The sequence below is a fragment of the Ovis aries genome, chromosome 19, assembly GCF_016772045.2.
Source record: "Ovis aries strain OAR_USU_Benz2616 breed Rambouillet chromosome 19, ARS-UI_Ramb_v3.0, whole genome shotgun sequence".
In the NCBI taxonomy this organism is placed as follows: domain Eukaryota; kingdom Metazoa; phylum Chordata; class Mammalia; order Artiodactyla; family Bovidae; genus Ovis; species Ovis aries.
The window spans coordinates 54,379,071-54,393,731 of NC_056072.1; the positions used below are offsets into that span (position 1 = coordinate 54,379,071).

The following is a 14,661-nucleotide window of genomic DNA, read 5'->3' on the forward strand; positions in this document are numbered from 1 at the left end:
ATGGACAGTTCTTGCAGCTCCAGTGTCTGGAGGCAGAATCTGCCTCCCTCCAGCAAACCAACCACCCCATCGCCCCCCGCCCCCAGCCCTTGGCCCTTGGCCGCTGACTCATGCTCTGGCACTCTGCAACCCAGTCTGATCCCAAAGGTTCAGGCTGGCTCAGGGGCAGAAGGAGGGGTCAGGGCCAGGGCACATTGGCAGGGCAGGCAGAAAAGCTCAGCTGTCCTCTCAGACGCTCGCTCTGCAGGAATGTCCTGCATCTGGGAGCCGACAGAGCTCTGGATGGACCGGTCTGTATTTCTCTTCACGCAAATGTTGGTTAATTACAAAACAGCAACCTGTGCTTCTGAACCAAACAGGGATTCTAGCATGATGACTCTAGGTGGCTGAGACACGAATATGAGTGTTTTTTTTTTTAATTAAAACTAGTAATGCCCCTACTAATAACTACATTGTCTCTGGTGGTAGGCTGTGTAAATGGCCACAGTGAGTCCCCTCTCCAAATCCATGCCCTTTGCAATGTGACTTTGAAGTCCCTCCCATTAGAGATGGGGTCTGTTTCCCTGCTCCTTGAATCTGGACAGGCCTCTTGACGTGTGTTGACCAACAGTACGCGGCAAAATGACGTGAAGTGCCCAGCTGAGCCTGCTGGAGGAGGCGGGACCACACAGGGCAGAGAAGAACCATGCCAGCTGAGGTCATCCCAGATCAGCCTACAGTCCTGCCAAGATCAGCGGAGCTGTGCACGTGACCCACGGCGGATGCGCGAGGGAATGCGTCCGCCAGCTGAGCCCAGCCTGAGCTCGGCTCACAGAACTGTGAGCTAAAGACACAGCTTGCTTTTAAGCCACTACGTTTTGGAGTCATTATATAGCAGAAACTAACTAATAAAAAGATATATTTTTTTTTTTGTAGGGAGGGAAATGATAAGATCTAAAAAACACAATTAACAGTACTCTTCCCCCGCCCCCCACCCCCAGCCTTGGGTGGCTCAGATGGTAATGAATCTGCTTGTAGTGCAGGAGACCTGGCTTTGATCATTGGGTCAGGAAGATCCCCTGAAGAAGGCAATGGCTACCCACTCCAGCATTCTTGCCTGGAGAATCCCATGGACTGAAGAGCCTGGTGGGTTAACAGTCCATGAGACCACAAAAAGTCAGACACCACTGAGTGACTAACACTTTTACTTTTGGGGCTTCTCAGACGGTGTTAGTGGCAAAGAACTTGCCTGCCGACGTCGGAGACATAAGAGGAGTGGATTTGATCCCTGGGTCAGGAAGATCCCCTGGAGGAGGGCATGGCTACCCACTCCAGCATTCTTGCCTGGAGAATCCCATGGACAGAGGAGCCTGGCAGGCTACAGTCCATAGCGTTGCAAAGAGTCAGACACGACTAAAGCGACTTTAGCACGCACACACACAAGCATCATAGCTGGGTCAAAGAGAAACAACTGCTTACTATCTGACCACCCAAAATACATCAGCAGGATTTAAATCACAAACGACTCTGCCCCGCCAGCCAGGCGCTCCTGCATCACCCCCTGGACGCCTCTCCCTCTGGCAGGGGCTGCCCCACTCACCAGGATTTTGGTGGTGTAGGCGCTGTTGATGGCGATGGCATGGACCAGCAGCTCCATGGTCTTGGCGTTGATGGAGCTGGGGTCGGGGATCTCCTTGTAGTGGACGTCGCCCACGTAGGCCTGCACCACTGTCATGCGATTGGTGGTGAGGGTGCCCGTCTTGTCCGAGCAGATGGCCGTGGCATTGCCCATGGTCTCGCAGGCGTCCAGGTGGCGGACCAGGTTGTTATCTTTCATCATTTTCTGCAGGAGGGGGCAGAGGAGAGGGGACAGTGAGGAGAGGGAGCTGGGGGCTGGGGGTGAGGGCACCGTGTACACACGCCGTCAGTGAGGCACAGCTGCCCCTCTGCTTCACTCCCGGGCGAAGGATCTGGGTTTCAAGAGCGTCTGGCCTCTGGGTTCCTTTTTTGTGTACAGCACTTTCTCTTTCTCCTTTTAAATTACTTGAGCCATTTAAAAGAATTGATTAATTGACTTTATTAATTACGGACGTAGTCTGTATTCTTTATGGAAAAGATAGTGAAAAGGATGGTAAATGAAGGCTGGGTCCTCTTTGAGGGCTTCAGATACTTTCCTCTCACATCCTAACAGGAATAACTTCTTAATTTGATTGCGGGTGTTTTCTTTGCCAAAGGTACCATCTTTCACTGGTGCCTGGTTTTCACGGTCACTTTGGTTTCATGAGAAGTGAAGAAGTGTAAGTTATATATGTATTAACAGACATAGGAGACTATGTGGAAAAAACAAAAACATTAGTGTCATTGTTTCTGAGTGACATTTATAGGAGATTGTTATTGCCTCCTTTGAAAAGTCTATAGCTTCCATTTTCCTACAATGACTATATACTTTAACTTGCATAATAAAAATCACAAGTTTCTTTTAAATATAGATATGCATGAAAAAAACAAGTCAGTCATAATTCTATCATTGAGCAGTGAAGCATCTTACATAACAATATCTTTTCTTTTTAAATTTATAACAAAAATGAAATCCTACTCTACAATTATTAATTATCTTATATTCACCTTCTTTTCTCTCCTCCCAGCATCACACTCCTAGCTTCTTCCAGGTTCTTAAGCAAATAATGCAAATAGAGTGATTCTTAAGGAACCACCACTCTTAACTGCAGGTCCTCCTGACACAGTGACCCTACTGGCAAGAACACACGTGAAAAGGTGGATTTAGCTGAAGGCTGAGTCAGATGTTCTAGTCTGAGCCTAGGAATCTAATTCCTTTTTTCTTGCTCTTCATTATAACCCTTTATAACAAGGGTGAAAAAGGAGTGCAATTAGAATAATTAAAAAAATTTTTTTTGGCTATGCGACGTGTGGGATCTTATTTCCCTGACCAAGGATTTGAACCTTCGCCCCCTGCATTGGAAGCACGGAGTCTCAACCACCAAGCTGCCAGGGAAGTCCCTAGAATAATTTTAACAGCAGGTCATGTTGCTAAAAAATGACTGTTGGTAGAATTCTGTGCTCCTGCAGCTTCTCTTATCATTTGTTGCTGTTTTTTAGTTGCTAAGTGGTGTCTGACTCTTTGCGACCCCACAGACTGTAAACTACCAGGCTCCCCTGTCCATGGGATTTTCCAGGTGAGAATACTGGAGTGGGTTGCCATTTATACCTTATCCAGGGTGTCTTCCGATCCCAGGGATCGAACCCTGGTCCTCTGCACTGTGGGCAGATTCTTTACTATCTGAGCAACCAGGGAAGCCCATGAAATGTGCTATAAGAGTAAATTTCACATCCAGGTTTAAAGGCTGATGATGAAAAGAAATGTAAAAATCTCACCAATCATTTGTGTATGATTAAATATTACATGTTGGCTTGATAATAACTTGGACATATTAGGTTCAATAAGGTACAGTATTAAAATGATTTCTACCTGTTTCTTTCTGTTTTGTCTTTTTCATGCAGCTGCTAGGAAATTTAACATCATACATACGTCATGTCCCTATTGCACAGTGAGGATCTAAGTGTCACCTCTAATCTTTGGATGGTGGACCCTGGATAGCTCAGTGGGTAGAGCATCAGACTTTTAATCTGAGGGTCCAGGGTTCAAGTCCTTGTTCTGGCACTTGCTTTTGTGGGGCTTCCCTGGTGGCTCAGTGGTAAAGAACCCACCCCCCGCATTCTTGCCTGAGACATCCCATGGACAGAGGAGCCTGGTGGGCTGCAGCCCACGGGGTCGCAAAGAGTCAGGCACGACAGCATGCACGGCCAAGGGGTGGGCCCAGGCTCAGAAAGGGGAGAGTTTGCCTCTCTCTGGGGTGGCGGGTGGGGGCTGTACTCAGTTTATCAAGTGAGTGTATGAGTCACACTGCCTAAGGCAGCTGAAGGCACAGGTGCCAGAGACACCGACTCCAGGTGCAGAGGCGACAAGGTCTGTAAGTGAGCCCCGATGCCATGTATGACCTTTAAGGGGGCCCTGAGCTCCACTGGCTGGCTGTGGGGTCCAGACCCGTAGCAGCACGAGGTCTCCATCTGCAGGCCCCCCAACCTGCCTTGTGTTCTGATCTGTTTGGGCTTTGGTTTGTGGGATGGAGTTTCTTAGAGAACCCCAAAACAAGGAGACGATAAGGACGGTGTCCTTTTACACAGACCTGCCACTTCTGGCACTGCCCTGAGAGCTCTTTTCTGTATGAAATTACATCGGCCAGCCCAGCCCAAATTCCAGCTTGGAAACTGACCATGCCCTCGGTCGGCTCTGCCAATGACTCGGAGTGAATGCCTTGCTTATAGACAGCCCTGGCCTCTGCTCTCGCAGGCACATCCTGGCCTAGGGGCCCTGGGAAACGGGAGACAGGGCCCTGCCCGTCGAGGTGGGGCCATCACTGGGCGGAGGCGAGATGAGGAGACCAGGGTGTGGGGATCTGGGGACGAGCCTGGCTTGGAAGTGCCCCCAAGAGGGTCAGACGCCTGTGCTCACGACATGATGCCAGCCCCCACAGCCCCGTGTTTGGGCTCCGCCAATGGCCACGGGCCTGGGAGCAGGGGAACGTGGGGCTCTGTTATCAGGGTGGCACTCAGGAGCACCCCCAGGCCCAAGGCACTTCTGGGCCCACTTGCCCTTTGGCTTCCCTGTTGGCTCAGTGGTAAAGAACCCGCCTGCCAGGAGACATGAGTCCGATCCCTGGGTCGGGAAGATCCTCTGGAGTCGGAAATGGCAACCCACTCCAGTATTCCTCCCTGGGAAATCCCATGGACAGAGGAGACAGGTGGGCTACAGTCCAGGGGGCTGCAAAGACTTGGCCACAATGGAGCACTAAGCACGAGCCATTCACTGAACTGCTTTTAAGACCTCCTGTTTTTAGCCCCTCTCTTGAGAGGAGGGGGCTCTCCTAAAACCAGACCTCCTGTTTACTTTAGGCTTATCTTTTTTGAACTTTAGGAAGCGAACTCCAAGCTTAGCCCCACAGGTGCTGTGGCTAAGTGGGGCCTACGGCTCTGTGATGACCACACTTCTGCCAACATTCGATGGGACGGGATGAGTGTGGGTCTGGCTTCCCTGGTGGCTCAGATGGTAAAGACTCTGCCTGCAATGCAGGAGACCTGGGTTCCATCTCCAGGTGGGGAAGATCCCCTGGAGGAGGAAATGGCTACCCACTCCAGTATTCTTGCCTGCAGAATCCCATAGAGACAGAGGAGCCTGGCGGGCTACAGTTCATGGGGTCGCAAACAGTAGGACACGACTGTCCAGGGAATACCTGCGTCTAATTTATTGTTCAGGGTTGAGTTGACTGTCAGTGTTTAAAAATCAGGAGAGCTTATATGAAGTCCAGCTTTCTGGCTTCTCTTAGAGAAATGTGAGTATCTGGCAACACCAGACCCCATCTCTACAAGGGGATACACAGCTGGGCTGAATAGTGGCTGTACCCTTGGCCAGGGTGTGGCTCTCCTGGAGGCCTGTGAGCTTGGGGCTCCCGCATGCAACCTCTCTCGGAGCTTCCAACGTGCCCATCCTTTCTACTTAGCTCTCCTCGCAGCCCCCGGCACTGGCCCCGCCAGGCACCCCTCAGACCACCAGCTAGGCAGTGTCAGCCGGCCTGCCCTGCTCCTCACTCCTCACCTTCACCGAGTAGGCCAGGGAGATGGTGACGGCCAGAGGGAGCCCCTCGGGCACGGCGACCACCAGCACCGTCACACCGATGATGAAGAACTTGACAAAGTACTGCACGTAGACAGGGGTGCACTCGGGGAGCCACGGCTTCTTGTTGACCACGAAGGTGTCCACGGTGAAGTAGAGCACCAGGATGATCACCGTGATGGCTGACATCACCAGGCCTGTGACATGGCGGAGAGGAAGCCCGTCAGGGGGCCCCCGGGGGGCAAGGGGGCCTGGGAACGGAGATGCGGACCCGACCACCCCTTGGCTGCGAGGGCTCTGGGGTCAGGCAGGCCCTAGCTCACATGCCAGCTCAGCTTGGTGGCCTTGGGGCAACTGCTTGATCCTCAAAGAGCCTCGGTTTCCTCCTCTGTGCAATGGGGATATGTATTTATTCCATGTGGTTTTATAAGAATCAGATACAATGAATGCGTGTAAATTGCCGGGCACAGTGTTGGACATGCAGTAGGTGCTGAGTGTGGGAATGAGGGGCGCCAGCATGGCGTTCTCACACTGCAGGACGACAGAGGGCACCACTGATCTCCGCCTTCACTCAGGCACACACTGTTTCCTATTTAGGAACAAGGGACACAGCAGCACAGAGACAGAGTCCCTGCCCTTGGGAAGCTGAGGTTCCAGGAGGAGGCATACAAGAAACAAACAAACACGCCAAGAGGATAACTCCAGTGGTCATGTATGAATGTGAGAGCTGGACCATAAAGAAGGCTGAGCGCCGAAGGACTGATGCTTTCGAATTGTGGTGCTGGAGAAGACTCTTGAGAGTCCCTTGAACTGCAAGGAGATCCAACCAGTTCATCCTACAGGAAATAAGTCCTGAATATTCATTGGAAGGACTGACGCTGAAGCTCTAATATTTTGGTAACCTGATGCAAAGAGCCGAATCATTGGAAAAGACCATGATGCTGGGAAAGATTGAGGGCAGGAGGAGAAGGGGGCAACAGAGGATGAGATGGTTGGATGGCATCACTGACTCAATGGACATGAGTCTGAGCAAACTCTGGGAGATGGTGAAGGACAGGGAAGCCTGGCGTGCTGCAGTCCATGGGGTCACAGAGTCGGACACACCTGAGCGACCGAACAACAACAGGGAGGGGAGGTGATGTGCCTGGGGCCACAGGCCAGGGAGGCGCTGTAGAATGAGTACCTGCAGGTAGCTACCTGCCCGGATCCATCTTGCCAGCCCCATGTGCCCAGCCACCCCCATCCACCTCAGTGCTGCGTGGGTGTAGCTGAAGCTGCCCACATCTGCAGCCTCTGCCAGAGGAGACTGGTGTCTCCTTGTCAAAAAGTGCCTGGCAGTTCTACCCACCCCAATCTGATGGCCAATATCCAGGGGCTGACATGGGGGTCCAGAAGCCCAGCTGCCTTGCTGCAGTGCATGTTAGACCCTTTAGAGGTATTCATGCTCCAGAGCTCCCTGTGGGATCAGGTGGAGACTGGGATTTCTCCGGAAACCTCAGCTTGGGCTGCGTCTTCCTAGGCTCTGTGGCATCCCAGACCCTTTCCAGGTCTCCCCTTGAGAGCACCCCTCCCCAAACCCTGTGCCCACTCATCTCAGGCTCTGCTTGCAGGGAATCCATCCCAGGAGAGGAGCAGAAGTGGGATGTAAACCAGAAGGGTGTGACTCTGTGCCCCATGCCTGGCAGGGCTTGACTGAGTGGCGGAGGCAATGACCTAGGACAGGGAAGGCCATGGGATGCTTCTCACGGCTCTGCTCCCTGCCCTCCAGCACCACGCTGCCGTGGAGCCTTCCCTGTGGTGGGGACGGAGGAAATCCCCGGACCCATTGCCGCCCGCCCCCACTGCCAGCTGTGGAGTTGAAGAGCCAGCTCGAGCCCTGTCTGACAGTCGCAGGGGCGGGAAGCCAAGCTCCTGGCAGCCGGGAGCTGTCACCAGGCCCCTGAGTTTAAATATAGACGGCCAAGCCTGCAATTTGCCTCTCTTCTCCACACTGCGGTGCCTATAATTAGAGCTGGGAGACAGCCGTGGAGGAGCAGGCAGCCAGGTGGAGAGGCCGTGGTGTTTGCCATATCCTTACCCAGGCGGGGAGGCCAAGACCGTGTCGGGCGGGCAGGGCTCACAGTGCAGCCGGGCTCGGCTTTGGGGGCCACAGCAGCCATCGTCAGCTGTCGCCTGTAGCTATCAGCTCGGTTGGGAAACCTGGCTCGTGGTGTTGTTCAGTTGTGTCCAAGTCTTTGCGACCCCATGGGCTGCAGCATGCCAGGCGCCCCTGTCATTCACTACCTCCCGGAGTTTGCTCAAACTCATGCCCATTGAGTCGGTGATGCCATCCAACCATCTCATGCTGGGGCTCAGACCAGGGGCTCCTCCCTGGGCTCCTAGCACGGCCCTCCATCTCCCCAGTCTTTCCTGTGCATGGCAGCTGGGGGTGGTCATCATAGCGCTCAACTCCATCCTTGCTCACACCTCCTCCAGGGCTCCCAACATCCTCAGGATAAAGCCTGCACAGCCCACTCCAAAAGGGTCTGCCCGCATCCAGCCACCACCCTTGCCTGTACGTGTAAATAATCTCCTTTACTCCTCACAGCAACCTGTGCAGTGGGGGCTCAGTTCAGTTCAGTTCAGTTCAGTCAGTTCAGTCACTCAGTTGTGTCGACTCTTTGTGACCCCATGAGTCGCAGCACGCCAGGCCTCCCTGTCCATCACCAACTCCCAGAGTTCACTCAGACTCACGTCCATCGAGTCAGTGATGCCTTCTAGCCATCTCATCCTCTGTCATCCCCTTCTCCTCCTGCCCTCAATCCCTCCCAGCATCAGAGTCTTTTCCAATGAGTCAACTCTTCGCATGAGGTGGCCAAAGTACTGGAGTACTCAGCTTTAGCATCAGTCCTTCCAAAGAAGTCCCAGGGCTCATCTCCTTCAGAATGGACTGGTTGGATCTCCTTGCAGTCCAAGGGACTCTCAAGAGTCTTCTCCAACACCACAGTACAAAAGCATCAATTCTTCAGTGCTCAGCTTTCCTCACAGTCCAACTCTCACATCCATACGTGACCACTGGAAAACCATAGCCTTGACTAGACGGACTTGTGTTGGCAAAGTAATGTCTCTGCTTTTCAATATGCTATCTAGGTTGGTCATAACTTTCCTTCCAAGGAGTAAGCATCTTTTAATTTCATGGCTGCAGTCACCATCTGCAGTGATTTTGGAAGTGGGGACTACAGGAGCCTAAGTCCATGGACCGGGAGTGGAGGTTTGGAGCTTGGTGAAGGTACTTGCTCAAGACCTCAGAGCTGGAGCTCAACGAGAATGCAGGCAGGCTGCCCCCAGAGCCTGCGCTTCACTCTTGCACCTGTCTGAGTGCTAGCTGAGGTGCCTGCTACATCAGGACTCAGATTGGTTGCCGCGGCAGACAAGGGTGGGTCTCATGCAAGCCCTCTCCTTGCAGATGAGGTAACTGAGGCCCAGCCAGGGGCAGGGCTCTGCCCCGGGGATCCCCCTGCGTGCCCCGTGTCCCCCCACCCCGCGCCGTCCGCCGGGGCTGCACGCTCACCTGCCTTGCCGATCTGCACGGCCAGCTTGGTGAGCTTGCCCTGCAGCACTGACTTCTCCTTCTTGTGCATGTTGGCCTTCTTCTTGTCGTCAGCGTCTCCCCCCTCGGCACTCTTGAGGGGTTGCATCTCCATGGCGGCCGCCCCGTCCTGCTGTTTGGCTGCAGGGGGCAGATCACACGCATATGTACACACGCACACATGCACACACAGACGTGCACACACACAGACATGCACACCCACAGGTTAGCCTGCAGGGTGCGGGTGTCGGCACCCAGCCCCCTGCCCAGGGGAGCACGGTGAGACCCTCACTCCCTGGCCTGAGCCCCCCTGCATGGCTGGCACAGATTCCATGTGATGAGGAGGTCGGCCTCTCCCTGCTGGAGACCCTGGATCCAGGCCCACAGAACTCAGCACGGAGCGACACAGCTCCACCCTGGACTTGTAGCATGAAGGGGCTGGGGGCTCCACTGGGCCTGAACAAGTCCACCAGCCCTTCCCCAAAGGGCTCCTTGGCTTTTCTGCATCAGACAAGACACATGCTTGGGCTCTGCCCAGTTGGTCCTTGGGCCATGTTGCTGGAATATTAAGCAGTCACTAGACAGAAGGGACAAAAGCGGGCTTAAAAAGTGGACGAGTGTGTCCTCATCCACGGATGCCAATACCCTGCTCCTTCAGCACAGCCCTGACTGGTGGGCTTGGAGCCCGACCCCTTGGCCCCTGAAGAGCCCTAAGAACCAGCTTCAAACCTCCAGCTGAACGGGGATATAGCTCAAAGCAGGGGAGACACTGGCTTGTGGGTGGACTGTTGTGCGGACAGTGCCACTTCCGTTTGTCCTGGTACCACGAGATCACAGCTACCCTCCCACCCAGAGACGTCAGGCGCCCATGGGCATGGACGTCTGCCTCTGCCGTGGCCCCTCGAACAGGCAGGGGGGCCGCAGGGACCAGGTTAATTGTGGCCCCTCGAACCGGCAGGGGGGGCTGCAGGGACCAGGTTCATTGTGGCCCCTGGAACTGGCAGGGAGGGGCCGCAGGGATCAGGTTAATTGTGGCCCCTGGAACCAGCAGGGGGGGCCGCAGGGACCAGGTCAATACGAAAGGTTACCTTTGCTCTGGCCGGCGTCCGCACTGCCATCCTGCATTTTACCTACACGACAAAGAGTTTGAACAGACGACAGAGAGCAGACAGCACACATCGGTCACATGAAGACGCAACAGGGCCATGGACGTTCATGTCAGTTGGGGGCTGGGGAGGGCCGAGCCGGCTCTGCCCCCTCAGTACAGGGATGCCGGGGAGGCCCCCCAGGCAAGAGCAAACCTGCGGGGGCTGCTCTCTTGACTCTCTGACGGTGCAGAGAGGGGGCTTCTGCGGGGGTTATGTTGGCCGTGAGCATTTTACAGGTTAGACAGCAGCCTTTAGGGTAAAGGGACCACACAAGCATAAGGAATGAGAGATCTCAGGCCCCCAGTGATGAATTTGGAATCTGGTTGTTGCTTTATGTGGGCTGAGAAGAGGCAAAAGGAAATAGAAAGAGAGAGAGAGAGAGAGAGAGAGGTTGATTCTAAAATGGGGAGGCGTTTGGTCAATGTGCTCCTTAGCTTCTGGCTCCAGGAGAGATGATTCCACTTCCTCTTCCTCCTGGTGCTGGAGGACGAAGCCACGACATGGACAACCCTCCCCACCACCCTCAGCCTCACTGAGAGTGATTCAGGCAAAGGGTGTGCAGAGGCTCCCAGCAGCGGGCTCGGAGGCACCCACAGGTGTTTGGGGCCATGCCATGGAGCCCAAGGGGACGCCACCCCACGCCACCCCTCCACTAAAGTGTGCTCTTCATTCTAGGTTGCCTAGTTTGGGCCACAGCAGAGAGGCGAAGTTGGCTTGGTGGGAACCCCTGGGTGCCCTCTACCCCAGCTCTGCCTATCAGAGTCGGATGCTGTCTAGTGCTGAGTCTGGGGCTCCCCACCCTGTAAACGGGGCCACGTGGGAGGCTGCCTCTCCAGGCTCAGCCCCGAGCGTGTGTGCTGCATTCACAGGGTGGGAGGTACTGGTGACTGCTACCTGGTAATTAGACACCTACCCCCACCTGCAGGCCCTGCAGGGATGGGGGCATCCTCCTGTCCCCTGGCTCACCCTGGGCTTTGCCCGATGGCTCACCACCTCAGGAGGACTCAGAGAAGGTCACAGAACCCCTCACCACTCCTGGATAATCACCGTGAAGGACATCCTCACAGTTTATGGGCCAGGCCCATACATGACCTCCATGATTTCAGCTGGTCCTCACCGCATCCCTACCGGGGCACTCCGGGATCAAACCCACACACAGATAAAAAGCTGTAGCTCAGGGAGGGACATTCTCCGCAGGTGAGTGGACAGCTGGCCCCAAAGTGTATGCACATTTTTGCCCCTCCTTGGGAGAAAGCAGTTACCCCTCATCCCCTGAGCCTGCGGTAGGGTGGGCACTGAGGTGGCACTGGTGGGACTGGGCTCCTGAAGCTGCTGTTTCAACACCAGCTAGCCCTGTGACTTCACTGCTCCCAGCTTGGCTTCCACCTCCGTAACAAGGGGCTGGCATCTTGCCTCCCAGAGCACCTAGAAGTTACCTTTTAGTGATGACCACTCGCCCAGCAGCGTTTGGCAGTTTTCCTATTACCCTGCAAGGTGGGGCGGGAGGGGCTTCCACCCCTCTCATTTTACAACGAGGAAATGGGCTGAGGGAGGTTCAGAGGCAGCTGTCATTTACAGGGCACCCTGACGACCCTCTGTAAACACTGTCGTCCCCACATCACATCCACGTTACACTGACTGCCTCAGAGGGAAGCAGCGGCTTCCTGGGTGCCAGCTCCATACCATCTCTGCAACAGTGCTGGGCTGTTCCCATTGAGCCTCCCAGCAAAGGGTCAGTGACCTCCTCTGGGGTTGAAAAAGAAAGGCCCCCATCCCTCTATTCTAAAATTCTTTCTGCCAGATTAAGAAGCAACACAGAAGAAGGCTTCTTGGAGCTGATCGGAATGAACTACAACAGTTGTTTTTATTTTTAAACATTATTTTACTAACTGGGCTAAAAGGCACCAGAGGACTCGGCTCCAGTAGCTGGTGTGAGAGGGCACAGAGGGACCTTTGTTTGCATCGCACAGTATCAGATGCAATAGCCCACGTGTGCCCATTAACCAAGCTAGCAATTTCCTCTTTTATTTCCATGGTGATCACGTGGCCAGAAAAATAATCAACAATGCATGTGTTTGAGGGAGGGAGCTGTGTCCTGGGGGCACTTGGGCGCAGCTGGCCCGATTTCTTGGAAGTGAGGGCTCATTTGGGGGCTCTCCTTAGCCAAACCGGTGCTCGCCTGGCCCTGGAATGGTGGTAGGGTGCTGCTCTGCACCGCCCCCCCCCCACGGGACCTGGAAGATGGGCTGATTCAGGGGACCTGGGATGGAGGACAGGACCCAGGATGGGGGAACGAGGTGGAGACCCAGAGGCCTCTCTGCATCAGATGCCAGATGCATTTTTGCCAAATGGATCAGTCCTCTCTGTGAACTGCGAGGGTCATGGGTGCGGAAATCCTCAACGTGGAGGGTCAATGGAGATCCCATAAACAAGCTTTGAGGAGACAGACTGCTAACTAGGAGAACTGGGTCGTGTCGCTTCTCTTACCTGTGGCTACATTTGTCCCCCTGTGAAATGCAACAGTTTCAACCAAGGTGATGCTTATGAAAAGCACTGCAAAGTACCCTGTAAGTGTCCAGTGTTAAGAGCAATGTGTCACTTAAAATCGTGACTAAAAGTGATGTATTCAATAGGGCTTCCCCTGTGGCTCAGCTGATGAAGAATCCACCCACAGTGCGGGAGACCTGGGTTTGATGCCTGGGTTGGGAAGATCCCCTGGAGAAGGGAAAGGCTACCCACTCCAGTATTCTGGCCTGGAGAATGCCATGGACTCTGTAGTCTATGGGGTCGCAAAGAGTCGGACATGACTGAGCGACTCTCATTTCTCATTCTCATTCAATAGTGATATATCAATAAACAGGTCTCCCAGGTGGCGCCAGTGGTAAAGGACCCGCCTGCCAATGCAGGAGACACCAGAGATGCGCATTCTATCCCTGGGTCAGGAAGATCGCGTGGAGGAGGGCATGGCAAACCACTCCAGTACTTTTGCCTGGAGAATCCCATGGACAGAGGAGCCTGATGGGCTGTAGTCCATGGGGTTGCAAAGAGTCAGACATGACTGAAGCGACTTAGCACGCATGCACGTGTCAGTAAATATAAAATAAATAATAAAATTAAAATGGCAATTATCATGCCTCCAAAATCAATGGGACACCCCTTACTGCTCAGTTGGGAGGGGCTTGGCGGGAGTAGAGTGAGGAGGGGGCATCCTGCCAGCTGAGTGTGTCTTCCACATCCAGGGCATCCTGACTCTGCTCAGATCAAGGAGTGGAAAGGAATGGTCCATTCTCTCACTCACAAAGCTCAGCTTAGCCCCCTCAGCCTTCAGTGCCCTCTGCCTGGAGCCTGGAGGGCACATCAGAAGGCAGGTTCTCATTCGCCAGGTCTGGGTAGGGCCTGAGAGTCTGCATTTCTAATGAGCTCCTGAAAGATGCCCAGGAGCATGCAGGCCTCCAGTCACAATTCGAGTAGCAACAGCTTAGAGCACTGGCTCCAAAGTGTATTTTGGAGGTCTACCAATCCCATGACATTCAGCCAGGAAGGGTCCTGCAGCCACGTCAGTCTGGGAAGCTCCGTGTGACTCTAACTCTATCCCACAGCACGATAGAGGCTGCCTTTCTGCAACAAGGAGGAAACCAATTCTACCCAGTGGTTCTTAAACAGTTTTAACCACAGGATCCTTTCCTTGCAGGGAAGACTTCTTAACGTGCTTGTGAAGTTTATTTATTTATTTTTTAAAGCTTTTCTTTTTTTGAGGATGTGGCCCATTTTAAAAGTCTTTATTGAATCTGGAACAATACTGCTTCTGTTTTGGTTTTCTGGCCGCGAGGCATGTGGGAATCTTAGCTCTCTGACCAGGGATAGGACTCGTACCCCCTGCATTGGAAGCTGAAATCTTAACCCCTGGACTCCCAGGGAAAGTCCCTACATCATTGTGAAATTTACACCAGGAAGAGCGGCACACACTTTAGAGCCAGGTAGGCCTGGCTTCATGTCCCAGCTTTGCTACTGCCCAGCTCTGTGACCTTGGACTAGTGTCTTGATCTCCATGAGACTCAGTTTCCTCATTTTAAAGTGGGGACAAAAAACTGACCCATAAGGTTATCATGAGGATTAAATGAGATGCTTGCAAAGTGCCTGGTGCACAGAAAGTGGGTAAGAAATGATGTTTCCCCATCTTTTCCTACAGTTTTTCTTGGGAATATATGGATGTTTTTGGCTTGAACTGGAAGTGAGGCTCCTGTCTTTTTGAGACCCACCAGTCTGGATGCGGTCCC

The 14,661-nt window shown here is 53.7% G+C and overlaps 1 protein-coding gene and 1 non-coding gene across 10 annotated transcripts in view; one reads left to right on the forward strand and one right to left on the reverse strand.

The window, feature by feature from the left end:
* ATP2B2 (ATPase plasma membrane Ca2+ transporting 2) overlaps positions 1-14,661 on the reverse strand; it is a 375,986-nt gene that overhangs the window by 49,160 nt on the left and 312,165 nt on the right. For 6 of the 9 annotated variants that reach the window (XM_042236651.2, XM_042236648.2, XM_027957754.3 and 3 more), the window contains 4 exons: positions 10,325-10,366; positions 9,219-9,377; positions 5,651-5,865; positions 1,580-1,822 (listed from right to left, as the gene is read on the reverse strand). In XM_042236651.2, coding sequence (XP_042092585.1) covers positions 1,580-1,822; positions 5,651-5,865; positions 9,219-9,377; positions 10,325-10,366 — 659 coding nt within the window. The remainder of the gene's footprint in view (positions 1-1,579; positions 1,823-5,650; positions 5,866-9,218; positions 9,378-10,324; positions 10,367-14,661) is intronic. The other 3 variants (XM_042236653.2, XM_042236650.2, XM_042236655.2) reach the window with 1 other exon arrangement.
* Positions 3,586-3,658, forward strand: TRNAK-UUU (transfer RNA lysine (anticodon UUU)). Its single transcript has one exon. It is a non-coding gene; the product is annotated as a tRNA-Lys (tRNA).